This window comes from Mustela nivalis (genome assembly GCF_964662115.1).
Source record: "Mustela nivalis genome assembly, chromosome: 11".
In the NCBI taxonomy this organism is placed as follows: domain Eukaryota; kingdom Metazoa; phylum Chordata; class Mammalia; order Carnivora; family Mustelidae; genus Mustela; species Mustela nivalis.
Window position 1 is genome coordinate 41,195,678 of NC_139030.1, and position 27,299 is coordinate 41,222,976.

The 27,299-nt window shown below is 40.1% G+C and overlaps 1 protein-coding gene across 1 annotated transcript in view; it reads left to right on the forward strand.

Annotated features, from left to right (window-relative positions):
* LOC309843473 (titin-like) overlaps positions 1 to 27,299 on the forward strand; it is a 275,519-nt gene that overhangs the window by 15,613 nt on the left and 232,607 nt on the right. Inside the window, 31 exon segments of the mRNA XM_082688984.1 lie at positions 563 to 700; positions 1,292 to 1,429; positions 1,917 to 2,054; positions 5,414 to 5,707; positions 5,813 to 5,935; positions 7,082 to 7,363; positions 7,627 to 7,692; positions 8,385 to 8,643; positions 8,852 to 8,912; positions 9,023 to 9,238; positions 10,155 to 10,297; positions 11,742 to 11,947; positions 12,487 to 12,720; positions 12,826 to 13,070; positions 13,985 to 14,271; positions 14,395 to 14,559; positions 14,655 to 14,823; positions 14,926 to 16,619; positions 16,764 to 17,045; positions 17,883 to 18,149; positions 18,248 to 18,520; positions 18,646 to 18,909; positions 18,998 to 19,258; positions 21,067 to 21,327; positions 21,865 to 22,128; positions 22,221 to 22,481; positions 22,640 to 22,900; positions 23,319 to 23,579; positions 24,041 to 24,182; positions 24,272 to 24,437; positions 25,581 to 25,812. Coding sequence (XP_082545110.1) covers positions 563 to 700; positions 1,292 to 1,429; positions 1,917 to 2,054; positions 5,414 to 5,707; positions 5,813 to 5,935; positions 7,082 to 7,363; positions 7,627 to 7,692; positions 8,385 to 8,643; positions 8,852 to 8,912; positions 9,023 to 9,238; positions 10,155 to 10,297; positions 11,742 to 11,947; positions 12,487 to 12,720; positions 12,826 to 13,070; positions 13,985 to 14,271; positions 14,395 to 14,559; positions 14,655 to 14,823; positions 14,926 to 16,619; positions 16,764 to 17,045; positions 17,883 to 18,149; positions 18,248 to 18,520; positions 18,646 to 18,909; positions 18,998 to 19,258; positions 21,067 to 21,327; positions 21,865 to 22,128; positions 22,221 to 22,481; positions 22,640 to 22,900; positions 23,319 to 23,579; positions 24,041 to 24,182; positions 24,272 to 24,437; positions 25,581 to 25,812 — 8,053 coding nt within the window.

Sequence of the window (27,299 nt, forward strand, 5' to 3'; positions counted from 1 at the left end):
TCTATTTTTAACTCTCCTGTTCAGGTCTGTGCCTGCACTCATCAATCTTGACCTCCTGTTCTCTGCTGATCCCAGAGCTACTTTTTACAAAAGTCTAGCTGAGAATACTCTATACCCTTTGAAGGCTGACGACAGGCTATTGAATGAGTTTCCTTCTCCTTGGAGTGAGAGAGAGACTTTGGATGCCTGTGTACCCTACTTGGCATGATCATGGCATAGAGGTCCCGTTGCCATGGCAATGCCAGTTCCTGGCTAGCCTTGCCTGACTCTGGTTTTCCGTTCATTCGCCAGTGGCTGCTCACTGGGTCTTCATGTGTCAACATACCTCAAAAAGGAGACCTTTTTCAGTTTCTAGGACAATCTGCGAAGGAGCAGGTGGGCAGAAAAGAAGTCTACTCTTCAGGAAAACGAAAGTCTGTGTTTTAAACATTAAGTGTTGGCCCTTAGGATGGAAATGTGATATTCTCCCTTGCTACTAAACATTTTATATTCTTCTGAACATTGCAAGGGTATCTCACCATTTCTTTTTAATCTCAAACCTTCATTTTACTCTGAAAATCAGATAAGACAGACAGCTATGACAGCTGCTGCGTCCGTGGTGATAGCTGCCACTGCAGAGTCCACAAAGCTAGAAACAATCCTGGGAGCTCCAGAAGAAATTGCCACACACCACGACCAAATGCACATAACTCAGGAAAAGGTGATGACCCCTGCCGGTGTGCAATTCACTCTCCATCATGTCATTTGCAAGCTGCCTGCGTGTTCATCCTGGGTCTTACTCATCACATCTTCACCTCCCCTTTTTGTAACTCAAATAGAAAGCTCCCCCAAATCTCTCATGATCTGTTTGCCACCTCTCTAGCTTTCACTGCCACTTTTCATTCCTAACTTTCAAACTTTCTTTGGATTGTTACTAACATGACACTGTAGTTCACTCTACCATCTTCCCGTTTCGGGGGCAGTCGACAAAATGCATAAGTATGTGTTGATTATGGCTGTACTAGAATTTCCTGTGGGTGGTAAGAAGAAGAATGTGAGAAAGAGAAATGCATCCTTTGTTCTTTCACTGCTGGTCACATTTTTTTCTTCTAGACTGCGCTTATTTTGATACTGTTAGCAATGAAACAACACAGACGATCCAAGCAACAAAATACAATAGTTTTAAGTGATTGAAGTGTCCGTGAACAGGAAGAAAGTTGCTTCCTTTCTCCATTTTGACTTGTTTCTTTTATTAGCGGTTGTATGAAATTTAATGACCATTTTCTCACCTTTCTTTTTATCATATGACCAGATAATGAAAGAAACTAGGAAAACAGTGGTACCTAAAGTCATAGTCGCCACACCCAAAGTCAAAGAACAAGATTTAGTATCAAGAAGTAGAGAAGGCATCACTACCAAAAGAGAACAAGTTCAAATAACTCAGGAAAAGGTGAATACATGTATTTGAGATGGGAAAAGTTGATCTTTAACTAATTTCTAGCAGACCATTAACTATGATGTGTTATGAATTATTAGTCTGTATCTTCCTTTTTGAATCCCACACTAAAAGCAGAATGGTGAATGGTTGACTGCCTACCATTAATTTTATCTGCACACTTGATTTTCATCCATCTGTAACATGTAATTCATTTTACCCCACCATTATTCTTTGCATGAAGATGAGTACTTTTAGCCTGATTTTTAAAAAGAAATATATGGAATCATCCAGAGATTTTTTTTTTTTTTTTTTTTTTTGGTTAACATTTCTGTGTTTTGTGATTCCCAGTCCGTATATACAAACATTGTCAAGTAACTTCTTTTGTGTAGTTAACCCTGAATGACTCCATCCTGCATCCCCACTAGGCGGGGGGAAGGGTCATACCTTGTATGTCTAAAGCCCTGTGCAACTTCAACTTTGATTTTGCTGTAACAAGCAGATGAGGAAGGAAGCTGAGAAAACTGCCTTGTCTACAATAGCAGTTGCTACTGCTAAAGCCCAAGAACAAGAAACAATACTGAGAACTAGAGAAGGAATGGCTACTAGACAAGAACAAATCCAAGTTTCTCATGGAAAGGTGATGCTCGCTATTCCAAGTGTGCAATCCCCTCTTTCATAATACATTAATCCCAATCTCAGAATTTCTTATGTATGAGACACTATTAACCTAATTTATTTTTTAGACGATTAAATGATTGGAAACTAAAAACCAAATTATTGTTGTTAATATTACTACATATTCCTCTCCCCACTGATCTCTTTGCTATTATTTCCCATATTTTATTATTAACATCTAGAAGTTCTCTGAAAGTTGATGACTGAAATTGCATGCAGGCTGATTTTAAGATAGTTCATGATGAATCTTACTGTCGTGAAGATGTATGTTTTGAGGGGTTATAAATTCAGTATCTTATGTTGTAAAATACAGACTTATTTCAGGAAATTACCCATGATTTTTTTTCAAGTGAAAGTTTATCTTTTGTTCTTTCTATAAATACCAGATGAGAAAATTACAGTGCCTGTTATACTAAATCTTGCTAAAGATAAACAAGATGCATTATTAAAATCTAGAGAAAGAATCACCCAACCAAAATACACATAAGCCATGAAAAAGTTTATTTGTAGGATCTATTTGTAGTTGTGAAATCTCTATGAATTAACCAACCTACTGTGACTCTCATTTACCCCAAATAAGCTATTTCCCTACTTTTATTCCGTATTGTCAATATAGTATTTGGAAATTGCCAACTAAATCCCTTTAGTGTCATGGCTGAGTCCTGTCTGTATTTCTCTCAGTGTTGTTTTCTATGCCTCCATCTTTGGGTTTTGTTTTGTTTTATTTTTTTTTTCCCTAAGGCCTGAGACAAGATCAACTTTCTAAACCTTTACCCAAGACTCATACTGAATGGCAGGCACATCAGCCTTTCAGAAATCTCACTGGTGACAGGAGTGCCAATACATAACATACTTTGTCTGAGATTATATTTAAATTGTTGCTGTTTTTTCCAAATCACATCAATTTGACTCTTATTTTTGTTGTTAAAAATTAGCTAAGAATGGAAGCTGAGAAAATATCTATACCCAAAGTAATAGTTACCACAGCAAAACCTACTATACCAGCCACACTGCCAAGGACTAGCGAAGGATTTGCTATTAAGCAAGAACAGATCCATCTTTTCCGGGAGGAGATGAAAACTGATGCTGTGGAGGTGAAAAGCACTGCTTCGTCCCATTTCATCATGGCACCCCTAACTTTTCATGCCGCATGAGTCGTTGTGCTCTAGCGTTCCATGTAATTGCCGAAGAGGTCACCAAGCATGAGAGACGATTAAACCTCGCCCGGCTCCTCTGGGGCAACAGCTAGTGTTTCTCATTGCGAAAAGCCAGATTAAATAACACTTTCCTTTGCATTTCCTAAGTTAGTTCTCCGCATTTAACTGGTCTGAATTGGGGTCTCCTGCTCCAGTTCTTCTTCCTGTTGGTCTAGGTTCCAAGACTAGGAGAGATGTGAGTCCATCTAAAAAAATGGTACCAGCAAAGAGGACACACCTGTGGTTGTCCACCAAACAGCTTATGTCTATGAATTCAATGTGTAATAACTCAGGAGAAGAGTACATAGATGCTTCTCCAATGTTAAGTATCCTGCCCATAATTAAGATTCTTTTTCTTTGTAGAAGTTTTAAGTGAGGAACAAGATTTGCATATTTGTGCATTTTAGTTGGCAAATGATTTCTTTGAGCCTAAGTTTTCTCGTTAAAATAAATAAAACTAAAATTCAACCTGAGTATCTCACAGACCGGTTGAAAGAGTCAGGTGAGATGTAATGTAATCACCCTATGAGCAAAATAGTAAATGTTAAGTGTATACACACACACACACACATATATATATATAAACATATTTATATAGAGAGAGAATGATATATCAGTCTTTACATATATGTTGAAAGTGTATGTATACTTAATACATACTACTTTGCCTGTAGAATGATTGCATTTACATTGTATCTCATTTGAATCTTTGGCCCACATTAAATACATATGAGAGATATTAAATATTTATATTTGTGTTAGCTGTCAAAGATAGATAACATTTAAAAATATCTGTAAAATTCAAATCAACTAATGACCTGGATAGTTTAAAAAAGAAAAACAGATGACCAAAGTTAACTTACCTAAGCCTCATGTGTATTTCACAGTTTCTCCTATGACGCAGTGGTAAAGTGACATCGGCATTTGCAATCCTTCAGGGAAGATGAGATTGTTTGTGGTTTACTGGAAAGAAGCACTGACTGAAGCCAGTGATCACTAAATGCCCAATTTCATTGCAGAAAAAACCCCTCATTTATATCCTAAATGATTCCAAGAACAATTTTAGCAAATACCTAGGCAGCATCCTTGAAGGACATTTCAGATGAGACCTCGATTTCATTCACAGCCGTAGAAAAGAAAACTGGACGTTAATAAAATACTCCAGCATTAGTTTTAAAGAGCGCTGACAGACACAATGATGTGATTTTTAGGATATGCTATTTCTGAGTATTGCATAGACTCATAATTTATAAGCCACATCAGCCAGTTTGCTTTCTTTAAAAGAGAAACACCTTTGCAGACTGTTTTTATTTATGTTAATCAGATTCATGGAAATGAGAAAACAACATTTCTGGCTTTTTTTTTCTTGGCTTTACCTCCCAGTAATAATGAAAGTAAATTGAACCTCACTGCAGAAGGTTGTTCTCTTGAATCCAAATATGATTAACACTTTCATTTTAATCAGAATCTCTTTGTTCATGTTTTTTAAGGAAGATATTTTCTAATAGATTAAAAATTTGTATCCCTAGGGAATCATAAGAAAATTAATATGCTCACTATTGTTTCATGAGCTTTCACATTATCTCAGATTTGCATGCAACTGTACAACTCGGTAGCAGCTGATTTTTCTGGATGGGTCCAGGAGGGTTTTGAGTGCATTTTCATCATTGCTGTCATTGCAGCAATACTAACCTAAGTGATTGACAGGAAAATAAAAAGAATCAATGAAGATAACCAGCCCCAGAGTTCTGATTTCCCAAGTGCTAATTAACTGCCTCAGATAGAATCCTAGAAAAACTCAAAATCTCCTTCCTCCTTTATATATGTCCTGTGTTGTCCCATATGGTTTGTGTGTGTGTGATTTAATGTCTCATCTAATTAAGCAGGTATATACAGAATGTATCTGACTAGATATCCATTACATTATAATCATCAATGAGATATTAAGTTCCTAATGCGTCTGTGCGCCACATTCCTTGAGACATTAACAGAGCCATGTAGCATGGGTGCCATCTCCCTACCACACCTTCAGGCATTTGTCTGTTCTCAGTGGCTGTCCTTGGAGGAGCTATCCCGGCTTGAGTTTGACGTTACCATGTATTAATTCTGGAAACCTTGTCTCCAGGTGGACGTTGGGAAGAAGGCAGAAGCCGTAGCGACGGTGGTTGCTGCGGTAGACCAGGCCCGCATCAGAGAACCCAGGGAGCCCAGGCACCTTGAAGAATCCTATGCTCAGCAGACCACTGTGGAGTCTGGCTATAAGGAGCACATTTCCACCACAAAGGTAGCTGAGCATCCCCAGCGTCCAGCCTCGGAACCCCACGTTGTCCCTAAAGCAGTCAAGCCTAGGGTGATCCAGGCTCCTTCTGAGACTCATATCACAACTACTGATCAAATGGGAATGCACATTTCATCACAGGTAGGTCTACACCTGCTGGATCTTCACTCTATCTGTGGGAAATTGAGCCTAACCGCACTGGTCATCTGGTAAACTGTGCTGTCACGGATTCTCATTTCCTTGCAGATCAAGAAAACTACAGATCTCACAACTGAAAGATTAGTCCATGTGGATAAACGCCCCCGCACAGCAAGCCCTCACTTTACTGTTTCAAAAATTTCTGTCCCTAAGACAGAACATGGATATGAGGTAAGAAGGTACAGAGCATGACGCAAAAATGTCTGGCTTGAAGGAAATAAGTACCTAATGCGTGACGTAAACAGGGTCTTTGGGGTGTAGGCCAGCGTGGGCCTCTCTCTGGTGATGTCTGTTTACGGTCATTAGACTCCAGAGCCCCTGCAATCTAGCTCCCAAAACTTGTCCAGCAGGCTGAGCATTGAGCAGCAAGGGGAGGTTACCGTATACCTCAAAGAAGACCCACATTCATACAGCCTTCTCTCCCTGTTTCACAATTTGTAAAAAGATGGTGTGTCACACGGTTTTGTTTTCCTTATGCTGTGAGATGCTTCAGGCTGTGAATGTATATCAGTAATAAAGTCAGACATTGAAAAATCATGCTTTCATATACTCAATATAACGAGATGCAGAGAGGTAGTGTATGTGGCAGTTGGGTTGGGTGGCAGAGTCACACAGCCTTGGATTAGTGTCCTAGCTCTGTCATCAGCAGCAAGTTAGTACATATAAAACCATTAGCAAGTTGGTAGCACATAGTAACCCTTCACATCAGTCCCTGTTCTCATACCTATCTAAAGACATGGAATACAAATCTTGTGTGCCTTCAGGGAATTGTAAAGAACATTTAATACCTATATTTGAAATAGCCCCAATAACTGTAGAAAGTGATAGAATAAAAAGAGTGAGAAAGCCTTCAAAATATTTTCCTGAACATCTCCATTTTCAGCTGCCACCCAGATTTGAGGCTGAAACTTTACAGTGCTATCTTAATGTAGTTCTCAGGCATTCACCAAATACCTTCGTAATTTCCTGATTTTGAATTTCCCACTGTGGTATTGTTAGGGCGGTTAACTGGAAATTCACCACTGAGCTTTAGAAGACCCTCCATCCCTTTATGAGGAGCATGAAATAACGGACTCTAAATACAACCCTTGAAAGATATTTTCCAAATGTGTTTTACAGATTGGCAGGAATGATGACGAGCTTTATAAGAGGCTTATCTCTAACTGCCTTTTCATTGATCAGAAGAGTGATAGTGAGAGCATTGAAAGACTGTATAGACCACAGACTCGGCCCCCTCCCCACACCCCTCTGGCAGAATGAGGGATGGTGGCCATTTGCTCTCTGAATTCTGACATGGATTGCTCCTTTTCCCTTCAGGCATCGATAGCTGGTAGTGCTATCGCCACATTACAGAAAGAGTTGTCGGCCACGCCTTCTGCTCAGAAGATCACCAAGTCAGTGAAGGCGCCAACTGTGAAGCCTGCTGAGGCTAGAGTGAGAGCCGAACCTACCCCCTCCCCTCAGTTCCCCTTTACTGATGTGCCAGACACTTACAAGAGTCAAGCTGGCATCGAAGTGAAGAAGGAGGTAGGGGTGAGCATCACTGGTGGCACAGTCCATGAAGAACGCTTCAAAGTCTTACATGAGCGAGAAACCAAGGTCAGTCCCTGGATTGCATGCCATTTCTTGAGCCATTGCTATGGAGTGGGGCCTGTTTGTGCCACTGGGGTACTCGGCCGGGCACCCTCGGCCGGGCACCCTCCCTTTCTCCTTTGCCATGTTCAGACGTAATTCTTTTGAGTCTGGTGTGGGTCAGAGCTCCTGTGTCTCAAATTGTGTTTGCAATTTTGCATGTGCTAGGAGTTGATGAGTTTGCCCCCTATTTCATGGGCATTTTGTAACGTCCTTTGTAAAATTCACAGGTGACAGAAGTAGCAAGAGTGCCTGCACCTGTTGAAATCCCGGTTACCCCACCAACCTTGGTCTCGGTGAGTAATGAAGTTGATGCATGTGTGGTCTGATACTTTTAACATATGCAAAGATTAGCTTCTCGGAATGGCCTTAGTGAGTTCACAACGGCTAGTTGTAAGACAATACACTATTTGGCAAGAAAAAGAGGAATTCCGTTTGGCAACTGTCAGTCACATAGTCAACAAACTTAATGGGTTTCTGTGAGGTATAAGGCTTTATTGGGAGAGTTATGGAGATATACAGACCAATCCAGCCCTTTTGATATCTTAGCCTTAGTATCAGAGAAAAGGATACATATAGAAGTTGACAAGCATAATATAGCAGTGAAAAGCACCTGCTTTTAACAGAGGAAGAAGAGAGTACGTCTGATTGGGAATAGCAGGAAAAGTTTTATTGAAGTGGCAGCATTTGCTTTGTTTAAATATGTGAGAATAACAGAGGGTACAGAGTTGCCCCTTTATATGGTGTTGATACCGTTCTGCCTTACAAACTTGGCAACACCTGACATCTATTTCAAGTAAGGTATACTCAGTTTCCAAGGGGGTTTCTTTACTAATATTTCTAGAGTCTTGACCTTTAAAAAAAACCATTTTATGGCCATGAGAATGTGCAAGTTCAAATCCTTCCACTTGTCATAACTCATAGAGATGATTAATGACTTAATGACTATGCACGTCTTATCGGTATTTCCTTTTCCTTCTCTCTTCAGGGCTTAAAAAATGTGACGGTTATAGAAGGTGAATCCGTCACCTTGGAGTGCCACATCTCTGGGTACCCATCCCCAAAAGTGACATGGTACAGGGAAGACTACCAAATAGAAAGTTCCATAGACTTCCAGATAACCTTCCAGAGTGGAATTGCCCGTCTTATGATTCGCGAAGCCTTTGCAGAAGACAGCGGACGATTTACCTGCAGTGCCGTGAATGAGGCCGGGACCGTCAGTACATCCTGCTATCTAGCTGTGCAAGGTTGGTGCACACTCTCACCGCCCTCTAAACACGCCATTGCCCTCAGCCAACACCTTCCACAGCGCAGTTTCTGCATGCCTCATAATGATGGCCCCTTGGGGAACTGGGGGTCCATTGAAGGGTCGGCTTAGCTGTCACACTAAGCAGAAGTCACTGACAAAACATACTCAATACCCAACTTAAATGAGAAACTTCTGTCTTATTCTAGCATCAGAGGAGTTTGAAAAGGAAACAACAGTGACTGAGAGATTGACCACGGAAGAGAAACGGTAAAACATACTTCTGCTTTTGTTCTAGTACAGTTTTGATTTTTTTCAGTCCCTTTGGTATTGGCGCATTGCAACTGCAGAAGCTAATATGGAGGGAATTCTCTTTCCAGCTTCATAGAGTCCAGAGATGTCGTGATGACGGATACTAGCATCACAGAGGAACAGGCAGGGCCCGGAGAGCCTGCTGCTCCTTTCTTCATTACAAAACCAGTGGTCCAGAAACTGGTGGAAGGTGGCTGCATTGTGTTTGAATGTCAGGTTGGCGGCAATCCAAAGCCTCACGTCTACTGGAAAAAATCTGGTGTTCCTCTTACCACAGGATACAGGTATTTTGATGGCTGACAGAGTTATCTGTGATTTGTATATTATGTATATGAAGCCTACAGAGAAATAGCCTCCCCCCCAATGTAGGCTCTTTCATTATGGAAACTTCAGAGTATATTCTGAAGTATTTTTATAGTTTTGCACAAAGTCTTATTGAGAAACAAAGCTTTGTGACAAAGGTATGTAAAGATATATTTTTTCTGTATTCTTGTTTGATACATGTATAGAGCTAGTAAATAGAGAAAATGTGGAATTTTACACACATATATTCTTCCAGAAACCATCTAAGATAGGATTCAATAAAAATGCATAATAATTAAGTGACTAAAAGATAAAAAGAAACAAGGGTCATGTAATGAAGAAGAAACTTAGTTATACATGATGAACATTTATGCTAATAAATTAGCTGTAAATGAATGTAAGATTTAGCTTTGAATTTCCTGAAACTTATGACAAATGAAAAAATCTAATTCTTTTATCTTAGTAAGAAAAAATATAGCATACCAGAGGCTTCATATTGAAATATTCAAAGGAATTTATTATTTTGATTATTCATTTGATCTTCACATGAAACAGAGAGCAAAATAATGAACAAAGAGAAATACCTAAGTGTTTAAATGACCTCTCATTTGCTAACATAAACACCGAAGCCCTTTTCAAATGGTTGATACTAGTAGTAGTATATTCTATTATTTATTTCAAAGAATACATGAACCTTATTTAAAGCAAAAATTTTAAGTTGTTTGACCCTCATTTCTCATGTCCATTCATTTTCCTCTCTCAGCAATCTTCTATTTTACATGGAGCTTAGTCACATGTCTAAGGTCATTGCATTTTGTGCCACAGATCCTCATGAGGGCTGGTTTCTTCACGTAGGGTTTTTGTGACTGAATTTTATGTGTGTTCTTTTCCATAAAGATACAAAGTGAGCTACAACAAGCAAACTGGGGAGTGCAGACTGGTGATTTCAATGACATTTGCCGATGATGCTGGAGAATACACTATTGTCATTCGTAATAAGCATGGCGAGACTTCTGCATCTGCCTCCCTGCTTGAAGAAGGTAAAGGCAGCTCTGAGTAGTTTCTGTGTGCATGACAGGAAAGGAAACGCCAGGAAGGAGGAGTGCTGGGTGTTTGCCAAAAGGCCTGTTAAAACATCCCAGTTCTGATATCCTAGCTCTGTCTCCATTGCTACCTTCCCTTGGCCTCAGCTGTATAGGAAATGTTTTAGACCACATTGCCCCAAAAGCCAGACTGGTGTTAAACTTCAAGGTTCTAGCACCAGTTTCTATTTGGTGCATTTATTTCTAGGCATATTTTGAAGATGCAGGGATTCCAATTCCAGTTGCCTTCCAGATCCAGGCAGATAATATTAGTGAGTCCCATGAAGACAGTGGCAAACTGGAGAGCCTGAGCCCTGCCTTAAGGGCATAGTAGCTGCCCACCCCCACTGTGTTGTCGCCAGGCCCACACATGCCAGGCTCAGTGTTCCTAGAGTTCCTGAAGTTTTAAAGGAAACCTGAAAGGGCACCTTGGTGGCTCAGTCGGTTGGGCATCTAACTCTTGGTTTCAGCTTAGGTCACATCTCAGGGTCATGAGATTGAGCCCAGCATTAGGCTCCACGCTCTCTGGGGAGTCTGCTTGAGGTTCTCTTCCTCTTCCTCTGCCCCTCCCCCTGCTGGTACACACACATGCATGCTCGCTTGCTTTCTCACGCTCTCTCTCTCTTTAAAATAAATGAATAAATCTTAAAAAAAAAAAAAAGTATAATGACATTCAGGCCAAACAAAGTGTATCTATGGGTCACATTTACTTTTGCTTAATTGTTCACATTATAGTGGACATTCCAGGATCTGTCTTATTTGATCTGCACAACACCCCTTAGAGAAAGTTATTATCCTTACTTAGCAGATAAAACACTCAAGACCCAGGGAATAAATGAATTGCCAAAAACCACACAGTAAATTAGGAAGAGCACTAGACTAGATCCTAAAGAACTGACCAGTAATGTAAAGTTCTTTCCACGATAGTAGCAGCTGCTTTGAATTGTAAATAAAAATTTGGTTTGAGAATTCAATTTAATATAGATTGAGAACTTTGATGGTAAAATTTGGGAAATTCACCTTTTGGCTATCAATTTTTCCTAGTGTAGGGCTTGCCTGAATGAAGTGGCATGAACACTTTTTTGTAGAAATACTAAAATTAACTTATATTCCTAAAACAAACAAGCAAAGGGGGGTGGGGAGAGAGAGAAACCAAAAAGGAGACTCTTAATTATAGAAAGTGAGCTGAAAGTTAACCAAAAGGGAGATAAGTGGCAGGTCGGTGGGGGTGAGGGAGTGACACAGGTGATGGGGATTAAGGAGGGCATTTGTGCTGAGCCCTGGGTGACGTATGCAAGTGTTGAATCACTCTGTTGTACACTTGAAACTAATATCACACTGTATATTAACAACTAGAATTTAAATAAACACTTAAAAACAATAACATATTCTTAACTTCTAGCTGAGTATGAGTCACTGATGAAGTCCCAGCAAGAGATGCTTTACCAAACACAAATGACTGCATTTGTACAAGAACCTAAAGTTGGGGAAACAGCACCTGGATTCTTATACTCTGACTATGAGAAAGAGTATGAAAAAGAACAGGCCTTAATTAGGAAAAAAATGGCCAAAGATACTGTAATGGTCAGAACTTTTGTAGAAGAACAGGTGAGTAGAACAATAATGACCAAGTAAACCATTTCATAAATTATGAAATTACCACCGACAATGTCCCTCTTTTTGATTTTTTCCTTTTCCTGGGATGGGGTCAGGGTTAAACTATGCTTAGTGGGTCTAGATTCACTATTGATGAGTTTCCTTAATCTTCATGACATGTTGCACAACATGGCTTTAGAAATAGGGATTCCATATATGTAGGAAAAGACAAATATTAGAACAACCAAGTGCACTACTGCCCAGATCCTTTCATCTGCAGGATGGACATTCCAAACATAACCCGTGCCCTTAGGCTGTCATTGACCCAAGATGCCACCGTATGAACTGACAAAGATGATGATAATGCAGATTAAAAAACAAAACAGTGACTCATCTAATTCTCAACAAAACCAAACAAGCTTCTAGATTTTTCTCCCAGTCAAAAACTTTAATCAATCCTTATCTCTAAAACTAGCACTCTTAAAGATTATTTCCTTCCGCAGGATATATATTTTTTAACAAACTGTCATTTTTTTTTTTTTACTATATAGGAATTCCATATCTCTTCCTTTGAAGAGAGGCTTATCAAAGAAATTGAATACAGAATAATAAAGACTACGTTAGAAGAACTTCTTGAAGAAGATGGAGAAGAAAAGATGGCAGTTGACATTTCAGAATCTGAAGCTGTTGAAGCAGGATTTGACTTAAGAATAAAGAATTATAGAATTCTTGAGGGGATGGGTGTTACTTTTCATTGCAAGATGTCTGGCTATCCATTACCCAAGGTAAAATATAAACATCAGGTCTCCAGGTTACAATAAAGATACAAATCAGTTACAGTAACTATTTTATCTAAATTGTTTTCAAAAATGCGTGATATTTTTTTGCAGATTGCATGGTACAAAGATGGCAAACGCATCAAGCATGGAGAGAGATACCAAATGGACTTTCTGCAAGATGGCAGAGCTAGTCTACGCATACCTGTTGTTCTTCCAGAAGATGAAGGCATCTATACTGCATTTGCCAGCAATATGAAAGGAAATGCAATTTGCTCAGGGAAATTGTATGTAGAGCCTGCTGCGCCTCTTGGTGCTCCGACTTACATACCCACGCCAGAACCAGTGAGCAGAATCAGGTAAGACTCAGAATAATTTGGGTTGATGAAGATTTAAATTGTTTAAAAGACCAAATATCCCAGTAACAAACTGCTATTGTGTGAGGGACCAAAAAAAAAAAAAAAAAAAAAAAAAATGAAGGCTGAGAAGCACAGAAACTTGCCATTAGCCATACAGATAATTGCCAAGCATTTTTATTTCTTAACCCTGTGTAAGGTGAACAAAGCGTTTTCCTTGGAGTGGCATGCTTTTCATTTTGCCAGTGCTGTAACTAATGTAATGAAAATTACCAAGGTTTCCTTAACACCTAATTTTACATATGTTATCCCTTCTTTAGACAACAACCCTTCTATGTAGGTATTATTAATGCTTTGGAAGTGGGAGCACTTGATCTCTGGGAGCCTATGAAAATTGTCTTCATTCACCCAGCCTATAGGTGGTGGTGCCAACACTTGAAATCCAATCCAAGCCAGTCTGGCTGCAATGTGTAGATAGGTTTTAGGCTTTTCTCAAATATAATTTCTATGTTTTCCCTTTGCTTAGATAAAAAATTATATTTCTCTTTTTCTATAAATGTATTCATTGGTTTATTTAACCAACCAATATTTATTGAGATGTTTTGGCAATCGAATCAGAAGGGTTGGTGACTAATTAAAGGCAGGTGGTGATGGAAAGACTATTAAAAATTGTTCCAAGATTTTTAAGGCTGGGCACCTGGCTATGTTGAAGAATTACTATTGGGATGGAGAATATATGGAAAACATAGATTTGGGGGCAATAATAACACATTCTGTTTTGAATCCTGGTGATTTTGAAGTGCCATCTAATATGTACATGAAGCCAATTCTAAAATGATGTAAGAAAGAGGTTTGTTTATTTTGCTGGGTTTTCTCTATGCCTCATGCAAATACTCTGTTTTGCCTTGGTTTTTCAGATCTGTCTCTCCACGTTCAGTGAGTAGATCTCCTATACGCATGTCTCCTGCACGGATGTCCCCTGCACGGATGTCCCCTGCACGGATGTCCCCTGCACGGATGTCCCCTGCAAGGATGTCCCCTGGACGTAGGCTGGAGGAAACAGATGAATCACAACTTGAGAGACTGTATAAGCCAGTCTTTGTGTTGAAGCCTGCTTCTTTCAAATGTTTAGAAGGGCAAACAGCCAGATTTGACTTAAAGGTCGTTGGTAGACCTATGCCAGAGACCTTCTGGTTTCATGATGGTATGTATGATAAGTTTTTACTTACAAGTCATTAAACACAAAATTAAGTTTATAGGTGTCTAAAACACTTTAAAAGCAATTATTTTTAATACATGTTTTCTTTTTTACTTAATTTTTTTATAGGCCAGCAAATTGTCAATGATTTTACCCATAAAGTAGTCATTAAAGAAGATGGCACCCAGTCACTGATTATTGTCCCTGCAATGCCCAGTGATTCTGGGGAATGGACTGTCATTGCCCAAAACAGGGCAGGAAAATCTTCGATTTCAGTGATTTTAACTGTGGAAGGTATTTGCTCTTAAGAAAGAAACTACCTTGTCACTTGGGCTTTAAACAAGTATTTCAGTCCTAACTCACTCTGAATCAAAACCTTTCTCTTCCAGCTGTGGAACATCAGGTAAAACCAATGTTCATAGAAAAACTAAAAAACCTCAACATAAAGGAAGGCTCTCGACTTGAAATGAAAGTCAGAGCTACGGGTAATCCCAACCCTGATATCGTATGGCTGAAAAACAGTGACATCATTGTACCTCATAAATATCCAAAAATCAAGTAAGTTTTCTTGAAAATAATAAAACTAAGCTCATTATACAAATCCAGTAACCAAGGAAGCAATAACTATTCCTGTATTGATTTTTTTTTCACTTTTTCTAGAATTGAAGGAACCAAGGGAGAAGCTGCCCTTAAAATTGATTCCACTGTCAGCCAGGATTCTGCCTGGTATACTGCAACTGCTATTAATAAGGCTGGCCGAGACACTACAAGATGCAAAGTGAACGTTGAGGTTGAGTTTGCAGAGCCTGAGCCAGAGAGAAAATTAATCATCCCACGAGGGACTTACAGAGCAAAGGAGATTGCAGCCCCAGAACTAGAGCCCCTCCATCTGCGATATGGTCAGGAGCAATGGGAAGAGGGTGACCTCTATGATAAAGAGAAACAACAGAAACCATTTTTCAAGAAAAAACTCACTTCCTTAAGACTCAAGCGCTTTGGGCCTGCCCACTTCGAGTGTAGGCTAACACCAATTGGTGACCCAACAATGGTGGTGGAATGGCTCCATGATGGAAAGCCACTTGAAGCAGCCAACAGGCTCCGTATGATCAATGAGTTTGGGTATTGCAGCCTTGATTATGGAGTTGCATATTCCAGAGACAGTGGTATCATTACTTGCAGAGCTACTAACAAATATGGAACAGATCACACATCTGCCACACTTATTGTTAAAGATGAAAAAAGCCTTGTGGAAGAATCTCAGTTGCCTGAGGGGAGGAAAGGCTTACAGAGAATTGAAGAATTAGAGAGGATGGCTCACGAAGGTGCACTTACAGGTGTAACAACAGATCAAAAAGAAAAGCAAAAGCCAGACATCGTCTTGTTCCCAGAACCAGTAAGAGTACTCGAAGGGGAGACCGCTAGGTTCCGTTGCCGAGTGACAGGTTACCCTCAACCCAAAGTCAACTGGTACCTCAATGGACAGCTGATCCGCAAAAGCAAAAGGTTCAGAGTTCGCTATGATGGCATTCACTATTTGGACATTGTGGACTGCAAATCCTACGACACAGGGGAAGTCAAGGTTACTGCAGAAAATCCCGAAGGTGTTATAGAGCATAAAGTGAAACTTGAGATCCAACAGAGGGAAGATTTTAGGTCTGTCCTCAGGCGAGCCCCTGAACCAAAGCCCGAGTTTCACATACATGAACCTGGAAAACTTCAGTTTGAAGTACAGAAAGTAGATAGACCTGTTGATACCACTGACACCAAGGAAGTTGTGAAGTTGAAAAGGGCTGAAAGAATTACCCATGAAAAAGTATCTGAAGAGTCTGAAGAGCTGCGCAGTAAATTCAAGCGCAGAACTGAGGAGGGATATTATGAAGCCATTACTGCTGTGGAGCTCAAGTCTCGTAAGAAGGATGAATCCTATGAAGAGCTCCTAAGGAAGACAAAAGATGAGCTTCTCCACTGGACCAAAGAATTAACTGAAGAGGAGAAGAAAGCCCTTGCTGAAGAAGGCAAGATCACTATTCCAACGTTTAAGCCTGATAAAATTGAACTGAGTCCTAGTATGGAGGCTCCTAAAATCTTTGAAAGAATCCAAAGCCAAACAGTGGGCCAAGGATCTGATGCACACTTCCGGGTCAGAGTGGTGGGAAAACCAGACCCTGAATGTGAATGGTACAAAAATGGGGTAAAGATCGAACGCTCTGACCGAATCTACTGGTACTGGCCTGAGGACAATGTATGTGAACTGGTCATAAGAGATGTGACTGCCGAGGACTCTGCTAGCATCATGGTGAAAGCCATCAACATAGCTGGGGAAACCTCAAGCCATGCATTCTTACTTGTCCAAGGTAATTTGAAGTCTTTGGTTTGATGAATCTGTCTCTATTTATCCATGACTATCCATTAGCGTATTTCTTTTCTTTTCTTTTCCCATTATTCAAATTGTGAATTTAATTTAATACAATGTCTTTTTCTCCCCCCTTTCCTTATAGCCAAGCAATCGATCATTTTCACACAGGAATTACAAGATGTTGTTGCTAAGGAAAAAGACACCATGGCAACCTTTGAATGTGAAACTTCAGAGCCATTTGTCAAAGTGAAGTGGTATAAAGATGGTGTGGAGGTTCATACGGGAGATAAATATAGGATGCACTCTGACAGAAAGGTTCACTTCCTCTCCATACTGACAATTGGCGCATCCGATGCTGAAGACTACAGCTGTGTACTCGTAGAAGATGAAAATGTAAAAACAACAGCGAAACTTATTGTCGAAGGTAGTAAATAATAATCTCACTATTTATTTCAGTTTTAAAGTCACCATTAGTATGTGATAAAATTAGCTTTGCAGTTTTCCTTTCATAAAAGGAATTATTTGGGAATTGGATATAAGCTGCAGAGCAAGATTTCTAAATTTATACCAGCAATTAAAGATATTGACAATTTGGATTTTTAAAAATCAAAGTTATTTTGATGTCTTGTTTTAAAAATTTTATATTGAAATAAAATTCTGTGCCTTAAAAAATAATTTAGGAGCACCTGGATGGCTTAGTCAGTTAAGCATTTGCCCTTGGCTCAGGTCATGATCCCAGGGTCCTGAGATTGAGCCCCACTTTGGGCTCCCTGCTCAGTGAGGAGACTGCTTCTACCCCTTCCTTTGCCCCTCACCCCCCTACTCTCTCTCTTTCTTTCAAATAAATGAATAAAATCTTTAAAATAAATGATTTAATATCAAAATAACTTTTTTTTATTAAAAATTTCTCAGTCCATCGACAGGTTGCTATTAAGAATATTCCTGATTGGGGCGCCTGGGTGGCTCAGTGGGTTAAAGCCTCTGCCTTCGGCTCAGGTCATGATCCCAGGGTCCTGGGATCGAGCCCCACATCAGGCTCTCTGCTCCCCAGGGAGCCTGCTTCCTCCTCTCTCTCTGCCTGCCTCTCAGCCTACTTGTGATCTCTCTCTGTCAAATAAATAAATAAAATCTTTAAAAAAAAAAAAAAAGAATATTCCTGATAGCATGGGAGACTTGAGAGATTTACAAGGAATTTTTTCTACCTTAAGTGTAGATGTGTGCCTCTCCGAAGGAAGTAACTTCTCTTTATCTTATGCCTCAGGTGCAGTTGTTGAATTTGTGAAAGAACTTCAGGACATAGAAGTTCCAGAATCATTTTCAGGAGAGTTAGAGTGCATTATATCCCCAGAAAATATAGAAGGCAAATGGTATCATAATGGTGTGGAGCTGAAGTCCAATGGCAAATACACAATTACATCTCGCCGTGGACGTCAGAATCTCACAGTTAAGGATGTGACCAAAGAGGACCAGGGAGAATACAGCTTTGTTGTCGATGGAAAAAAGACAACCTGCAAACTAAAGATGAGACGTAAGTCTGCCTGTTCCTTTTGGTCTGCACTGAATATCATCATGGCTTATTGATAAAGAAATGACCATAAAGTTCTTTTTTCTCCCTGTATTTCACAGCCCGCCCCATTGCTATCCTGCAAGGACTTAGTGATCAAAAAGTCTGTGAAGGTGACATTGTCCAGCTTGAAGTGAAGGTCTCCTTGGAGAACGTGGAGGGTGTCTGGATGAAAGATGGCCAAGAAGTGCAGCCCAGTGACAGAGTTCACATTGTGATAGACAAACAGTCCCATATGCTGCTCATTGAAGACATGACTAAGGAGGATGCTGGAAATTACTCCTTCACCATTCCATCCCTTGGACTGTCAACCACTGGGCGTGTCTCTGTCTATAGTGAGTGGAACTTACATATTTTTATGGGTAGGATACCCTGTTATTGGGTAGAGAACTTTAATAAGCAGGCATTTAAAGCAAAATCCACTTTCATAAGTCTTTTATTTATGCATGTGGCTTTACAGGTGTTGATGTGATAACTCCTCTAAAGGATGTTAATGTGCTTGAGGGCACCAAGGCTGTGCTCGAATGTAAGGTTTCAGTCCCTGATGTGACTTCCGTTAAATGGTATGTAAATGATGAACAAATCAAGCCTGATGATCGCGTACAAGCCATTGTCAAAGGCACTAAGCAGCGACTAGTGATTAACAGGACCCACGCTTCAGATGAAGGACCTTACAAGCTGATGGTTGGGAGGGTCGAAACCAGCTGTGATCTCTCTGTGGAAAGTAAGGATTCTTCCATTTAAGTTATCAGTGTCTTAAGCCTTCTATTTTCTTAGTGTGCTATTAACCAAGTGATTATTTTTTCCCCCAGAAATTAAAATTATCAGAGGTCTGCGTGACCTCACCTGTACAGAAACCCAAAATGTCATCTTAGAAGTTGAGCTGTCCCACTCAGGAATTGATGTTTTGTGGAATTTTAAGGGCAAGGAAATCAAACCCAGTTCTAAATATAAAATTGAAGCGCATGGAAAAATATATAAATTGACAGTTCTAAATATGATGAAAGATGATGAAGGAGAATATACATTTTTTGCCGGAGAAAATATGACATCTGGAAAACTTACTGTGGCAGGTTGGTATATTTATCATTCAATCTAACTTCTTATGTGGGGAAGTTGTTTTAATTTAAGAAATTGTGGCCCATTCCCTTTCAAATTCCCATCAGTTTTCACTTCATGCCTCTGCTTGTGCTATTCTCAAAGCCAGTAGTTCCCTCAACACTGTCCTCACCGTGTTCTCCTAGGCAGACCTACCTCAGTTGCCATTTTCTTTGAAGCCTTCCTTCATCTTCCCATCCGTGTAAGATCTTACTACTCCGACTATCGGATTATTTTCCGTGTGTCTCTTCCATGGCCCTTAGTACATACTTGTGTTATTGCCCCATTTCTTCTTCTCACACCAGAGTATAAGCCCCCAAATCTGGAAATGCTTCATTCTTCTCTGTGTTCTCCAACATATTGCACATGATAGGTGATTAATAAGCAGTGGTTGAACTGAGCTTTGTTTAAACTTTCCTACTCTAAGGTGTATTTCTTTTTTTTTAAATTACTCTTGTTTCTTTAACTTTTGTTTCCTTTGTTCCCTTCATATTTGTTTTATAAACCCAATGAACATTTAAAAATGTAAGTTAGTGTATCTGTGTATCTCTGTCTTATGAGATGAAGTAGACCATTCTCATTCAGCAGAAATCCCTTGCTCCAAAATGAAAAACCAAAAGCAGAAATCAACTGTCAAGAAAAAACTAGAAGTCATCATAAATGTGTTTGGTTCATTACAATATATTTATTGAGGAGTACGATATGACATGGGGTTTAAATTGTGAAGTCCATGCGGGAATTGTGTATCCCACTTTATCTTATACTTTATTACATTATATTTCCTCAGATTTTTGACCATGAAAAAATACTTCTGAAACAAAACTTTAGGCCCTGCACTTCGACATGTCTAATATAAATCACATTTTTAAATGTGTGGAAATGAGGAAAATCTATGAGCCTCTATGTGATTTAATTCAACACTTACTAAGGTCCTACCATAGGCAAGACAGTGCTAGAAACACAGGACACAGAAATGAATAAGGCATGATATTTTTTTCTTGAGAAATTCACAATTTAGAAAGGCACAGATACATGAGCAACTAACTTGCTGAAGGAGTTATTTATTCTGCCAGTGGATAGTGGCCATGGAGGCAATATGGGGAAGTTTCATGAAAGAGATGACACATGTCAAAACAGTGATTTTTGGGGGTGCCTGAGTGGCTCAGTTGGTTGAGTGGCTGACTCTTGATTTTGGCTTAGGTCATTATCTCTGTGTCCTGGGATCAAGCCCTGCATCAGGCTCTGTGCTCAGGCAGGAGCCTGATTGCATATTTCTCTCCCTCTCCCTATGCCTCTACCCCACTCTTTCTCAAAGTAAATAAATAAATGTTTTTTTAAGAAAAATAGTGATTTTTAGTATGTAAGAATCTTTAATCTTACAGAAATATTGATGACTGAACATTTTCTTAGCACATCTTTTCACAATCAAATATTAGATATATTTGCAGCAAACAGTCCTTAGAAGATGTAAGTAGAATACTTTTGAAGGAGAAATTGAGTTAGAGGCCATCCAGGTGGTATTGTTCTCAAAATTCTCTATTAACGGTTGCTTTCCCTTTGCAAAGCCTTCCTGATTCCAGTGTTTCCTCTGGTTGTCAGTCATGCATGCTAGAATAGGGATTTTTGTGATATATTCTCAATATGGATAAAGATAATCCTAGACATTTCATGATATTCAAAATCATGTTTTAAAATTTGATATTTTATATTTAATTGTTCAAAGATTTCTTTTTTACATAATATTTTTTGAAGGACTCACACTTACACTTGTCTTGTTCCAAAGGGGGGGCCATCTCCAAGCCACTCACTGATCAGACGGTGGCTGAATCACAGGAAGCTATATTTGAATGTGAAGTTGCCAACCCAGATTCAGAAGGCGAGTGGCTGAAGGATGGCAAACACCTACCACTGAGTAACAACATCCGGAGTGAATCTGATGGCCACAAAAGGAGACTTATCATCGCTGCCACCAAATTAGACGACATTGGAGAGTACACCTACAAGGTGGCCACCTCCAAAACATCTGCCAAACTCAAAGTTGAAGGTTTGTGCTGTAATAACAGATGTTATTTGTTTCATATCGTATTACATTCTTGATAGTCTCATTTTTAAAAAGTCAGAGGTATAACTATTTTGGATGCCATAAATCTTCATTTCACAAAATCATTATACACTTTCTCAACTTTCTGAGCCATCTACCACAAGGTGCAGAATTGCTTTTAGGATGTGTTTCTGTGAAGAAGCCATTTCTTTGGCTCTAGCTCAGAGGAACAGCCTAATTAGACACTCTCATTCTCCATTCCCCTCTTGCTCTTCTCCAGTCTTTTAAGCTATTAGTATACAGCTTTGCAAAACTTCATCTCATTCTAGTATAGAAAAATCATGGTGTAGTGTGCATCTCAAACTGGATCGCAGATTTTCCTAAATAATCTCAAGGTGTCTTTTAAAACAGAGGTGATGCATAACTGCAACATTTCTGATAACCGTTTTTTTGCAAGATGACCAGGTAATGATCTTATCCCAGGACTTCTTTTACTTGGCCATACCATCTTTATTTCCTAAACCATAAATTTGTCTTCAGCTGTCAAAATTAAGAAGACTCTGAAGAACCTCACAGTGACAGAGACACAGGATGCTGTTTTCACGGTCGAGCTTACTCACCCTAACGTAAAAGGTGTCCAGTGGATCAAAAATGGCGTCGTGCTACAACCCAGTGACAAGTATGATATTTCAGTCAAAGGAACAGTTTACACTCTGAGGATTAAAAACTGTGCTGTTGTGGATGAATCTGTATATGGCTTCAAGCTTGGAAAGCTAGGAGCCAGTGCCAGACTGCATGTTGAAAGTGAGTTGATTTAGAAACATTTTACAAGTAGCCAATGTATGGTTGCCACTAAGTTAACTGTATCACTGAACTGCCTCAACTTTCCTCATTAGCTGTCAAGATCATTAAAAAGCCGAAAGATGTGACCGCCCTGGAAAATGCCACCGTTGCCTTTGAAGTTAGTGTTTCCCATGACACTGTTCCAGTAAAATGGTACCACAAGAATGTGGAGATTAAGCCAAGTGACAAACACAGACTGGTCTCAGAAAGGAAGGTCCACAAGCTGATGCTGCAGCATATTACCCCCTCGGATGCTGGGGAATATACCGCTGTGGTGGGGCAATTGGAATGCAAAGCTAAACTTTTCGTGGAGAGTAAGTATTAGCCTTACAGTATTTCCCAAGATGATCCCCATGGGCTCATCGGTTGGTTGGCTGGTTGGTCGGTCAGTCAGTTGGTCGTTTGGTTGGTTGGCTTCATCCATTTTTTTAAATAAAATATATTAACTGAAGTGCTTTTTGATTTTCCCAAGCGTTACATATTACAAAAACCATGAAAAACATTGAGGTGCCTGAGACCAAAGCTGCCTCCTTTGAGTGTGAGGTGTCCCACTTCAATGTCCCTTCCATGTGGCTGAAGAATGGTGTGGAGATTGAGATGAGTGAGAAGTTCAAGATAGTTGTGCAAGGGAAACTCCATCAGCTGATCATCATGAACACCAGCACAGAGGACTCAGCAGAATACACATTTGTTTGTGGCAATGACCAAGTCAGCGCTACCCTGAAAGTGACCCGTAAGTAAACAAACAAAAAATATATATAAAATATTTGGTAAACTCATTGTTACTACATATCCTACACTTTCCCTTCCTGACCAGTTAATCCACTCCAAAAAAGTCCTTGATTAAAACATCTACTGTGTGTTTACCCTAAGTTAGGCACAAGCATCTCCACCTGAATAATATTTTCTGATTAGAGTTGCCTTGAAAAGCTACCTATAAAGATGCTATAGTATCTATCCCTAGCTCTCTCTGTTCCTCTGTCACATGGTATTGTCCCATAGAGGGGTACCTGGAAGATAGCATAGCTCATATCCCAGAATTATAATCACCTTCGCAGACAGACTAAACACATTCCGAGTTTTCACTCTGTGCTTGTTATGACTCACATCACACTAAGTCTCCTTGGGTGTATTTCCTTCCCCCTTTGCAGCAATCATGATTACATCCATGCTGAAGGACATCAATGCTGAAGAAAAAGACACAATTACCTTTGAGGTAACGGTGAACTATGAAGGCATCTCTTACAAATGGTTAAAGAATGGTGTGGAAATCAAATCAACTGACAGGTGCCAGATGAGAACCAAAAAGCTCACGCACTCACTGAATATCAGGAACGTTCACTTCGGGGATGCAGCTGAGTACACCTTTGTGGCTGGAAAAGCTACATCAACAGCCACCCTTTATGTAGAAGGTATGGTGTCATAAATGTCTTATCCATACAACTAGATGTCAAACGCACCTTATAAAATATTGGTCAGTGCATTAATGAATGGAAAAATAAAATATGGTGTTTCTGTGTAATGAAATATTGTTAGCATTAAAAAGCAAGTGCCAATACATGTTACCACATGGATGAGCCTGAAAAAACTTTACGCTAAGTGAAAGAAGCTGGTCCCAAAGGACCATGTCATGTCTGATTCCCTTTATAGGAAAGTCGGAATACACCAGTCTGTAGAGACCATAGGTGTGTGCCTACATTGGAGGGTCTAGTGGGTGATGACTAAGGGTTGTATGGTTTTTTGGGGGGTGTCAAGGATATTCTAACATTGATAGTTATGGTTGTACAATTCTGACTACAGTGAAAGCCCCTGAATTGTGAGTTATGTCTTAAAGCCATTAGGAAGATTAATTTTTGTACACACTGTTTTCCAGCTCGCCATATAGAATTTCGAAAACACATTAAGGACATCAAGGTTCTTGAGAAGAAGCGAGCCATGTTTGAATGTGAAGTTTCTGAACCTGACATCACTGTTCAGTGGATGAAAGATGGCCAAGAGCTGCCAGCCGTGGATAGGTCAGTTGTGTTCCTTGGCTACATTCCAGTAATTCCCAGTTTGCTTTGAGTCACCATTCATTAAACTTCCATTTCCGTGTCATCCATAGAATAAAGATACAGAAAGAGAAATACGTCCACCGCCTCCTGATCCCGTCCACCCGGATGTCTGATGCCGGGCAGTATGCGGTGGTGGCAGGAGGCAACATCTCCACTGCCAACCTCTATGTAGAGGGCAGAGATGTCCGCATCCGGAGTCTCAAAAGGGAGGTTCAGGTATTGTCTACGTGCTGAATGTGGGGAGACGTCATTAAGGGCTCATATTCCATAGTTTGAGATTTTAATTTTTAACTTTAACATTTTCTAACCACAGTCTTCTAAAGAATGAAAACAGCTGATCCCTACTGGCTTAGACTCTTAATCTGACATCAATTTAGTCACAGTTTTCCCTCACTTAGGGAAATAGTGTGTCCTTAGCAGCTGTCTGGATACTTTAATTAAAGCAGCTGTAGAAACTTTGCTGCCTCATAAATGGCCACCTGCCAAGCAGCCCAAACCAGAAAAGAGCTAAAAATTTACACTGTGGTGCTTACACAGCAACTAGAACTCAGGGAAGGTAGGACAAGGTGGTGTTTTGTCATACGGCTTCTGTTATGGAGAAGCAGGGGTGTAGGGACTTGGCCGGGGATGCTTCTTTTGAAGTCCAGGAGGTAGACCAGTTGGAGAAAAGCTGGATTCCCAGCAGGGGCGCTGAGCTGGAAAGCTTTGCCCTCTACCACTTGTGCAGAGCTTGTTTCACGAGTGCCTGTCTTCCCAAATGGTGGAATGGAGAGAACGTGTTAGGAGAAATATCCTTTGAATTCAGATTTACCCTATTGCTTATCTGAGGAGAACCAGGCATGACAGGCCTTAGGCCATAGTGAAAAAGCCTTCAGTGAGGACGCAGATGACCTAAATATGTCTTCTGTCCTTTACTGCGCAATTCTGAATCTTGATTTCCTCACTTTTAAAAATGAGGCTAATAGTTTCTACATACCCCAGGAGGTTCTTGTTCATACCACAAGAAATCAAATCAAATAGTAGAAGAGCTTTGTCAAAAATGAAAAGCCCACAGATATAAGGTATTGTTATTTCTGTTGTGATTAGTTAAAAAGCAAGCATTTTAAAGATTCAAGTCACAGTCTCTTTGAGGCGGCGTCTCTCCTCAGTGCAGGTGTCAGCAGGATTCTTTACAGAAGAAGTTAGGGCAGCATTTGTCTAAGGATATGCAGGACACATTAGAATGCACTTCACCCAGTCAACTTTTTATATCATAATGTATAGTTTTGACATGCTTTTGAAATGAGCAGTTTTAGAAACAGGCTAAAACTGAAAGGAAAGCAGGACTTCAATTCTCTTTTTATGTTGCTCCATTGAAAGGTTATTGAGAAACAACGTGCTGTCGTTGAGTTCGAGGTCAACGAAGACGATGTTGATGCCCACTGGTATAAAGACGGCATTGAAATCAATTTCCAAGTTCAAGAACGACACCAGTATGTGGTGGAGAGAAGAATCCACCGGATGTTTATCTCTGAGACCAGGCATAGCGATGCCGGTGAATACACCTTTGTGGCAGGAAGGAACAGGAGTTCCGTTACTCTCTATGTCAATGGTAGGTAGAGATACCGGCATATTTTGTGGAACCAACTGGGATAATCCTCCCCTTTAAGTTCCTAAAGGGCTGATAGGTTGTGGGCAATTTCTGAAGAGGCCATGCTACTTGTATTGTAGCTACATTTATTTTCACATATCACCTGTGCTGAAGGGACGGCAGCTATTAAAACGACTGTAAAGATGTCATTTCCAGAACTTGCCTAATGGCTAGATCCTCATTTAGTTGTTCAACTCTATTGAATATCCACCGTCTGTCAACTATAATAGACCCTCAGTGGGTTTCTAGTTACAGCGCTCAGCTGGTCGAGTTTTCCACCCTTGGAGCCAACTGCTTAGGTGCTACTACTGCTACCAAGCCCCAGGGCATTTGCAGCCTCTAGTGCAGAGTGCCTGGGAAAATCCAGAAGTCCTCTTTGAGACCCCAGGGGGCCTGAAGAGCCACAGGTGCTACGGAGCTAGGTTCTCTCTGCCTCGAGCCCGAGGACCAGAGGCTCTTATTACATACTCTACCACGTCCTCAGAGGAGAGCCCTGAAAGCACGCACCTTCCTCATGAAAAGCTGAGAGCTGAATTTGAGGCTCCTCTAGAAATGAGACTAATCTATATGGAGAAGGACTGTCCATCCCTATTTGAATCTTGAGTCTACTCTGAACGAATACCTCAGAAGCAGATTGAAGAACCCCAGGAATAATCTCAGGTTAACGTTAAAATGAGCCACATTGCCAATATCCCTTTAGGCCCTAGAAGACCAAACCATCATGGTATCCAGTTCTTACTCTTTCTAGATTAGTGGTAGAGAGACTGAGGCACAGAGAAGTAAAGGTCAGAAAACAGTCTCACAGAAGTCCTTTCTCCCCATTTCTCTGTTCTGTGAACTACTGGGTTTCCCTCAGTCATCACAACACTGAGAAGATGGTTTCATTAGCATAGCAGGAAAGTGTTTTTCTTTTTTTTTTTTTTTTTAAGTATAATTAATTGCCTTTAAGTAGATCAAGAATAACATTTATTCTTTTTTACTTATGTAGCAATTATACTTCTTTGGCACCTGGTTATAAAGAAGTGACTCTGACATATCCACAAATCCTTGCAAATCAAACAAATCTAAAGGTGATGAACACCTGAGCACATGGTTTGTCCAAATGATACAAAACAGATAGCACATGGCAGCCATTCTTTAGGGTACCGGCCATTGCCACACCCCCACAAAGACCCCAACAAGGAAAGGGGTGATCCTGTTACGATAATAATACCCCTGACCAAGCCTCAAATATCACAAGTATCTTTCTAAAGTCATTTTGTCTGAGGACAGAATTCCCAATGTGTCCTTTCTTCTTAGCACAAAGAATGTTCCGATATTCTGAGGCAAGTAGAGCTCTCATAGTTCCAAAGTTTGGTTTCTGGACACGTTACCACTGGCCACAAATTAACGTAGGCATTCACATGTTCTCCCGTGTTTTCATGCTTTTTCACATGCTGCTGGTTTTC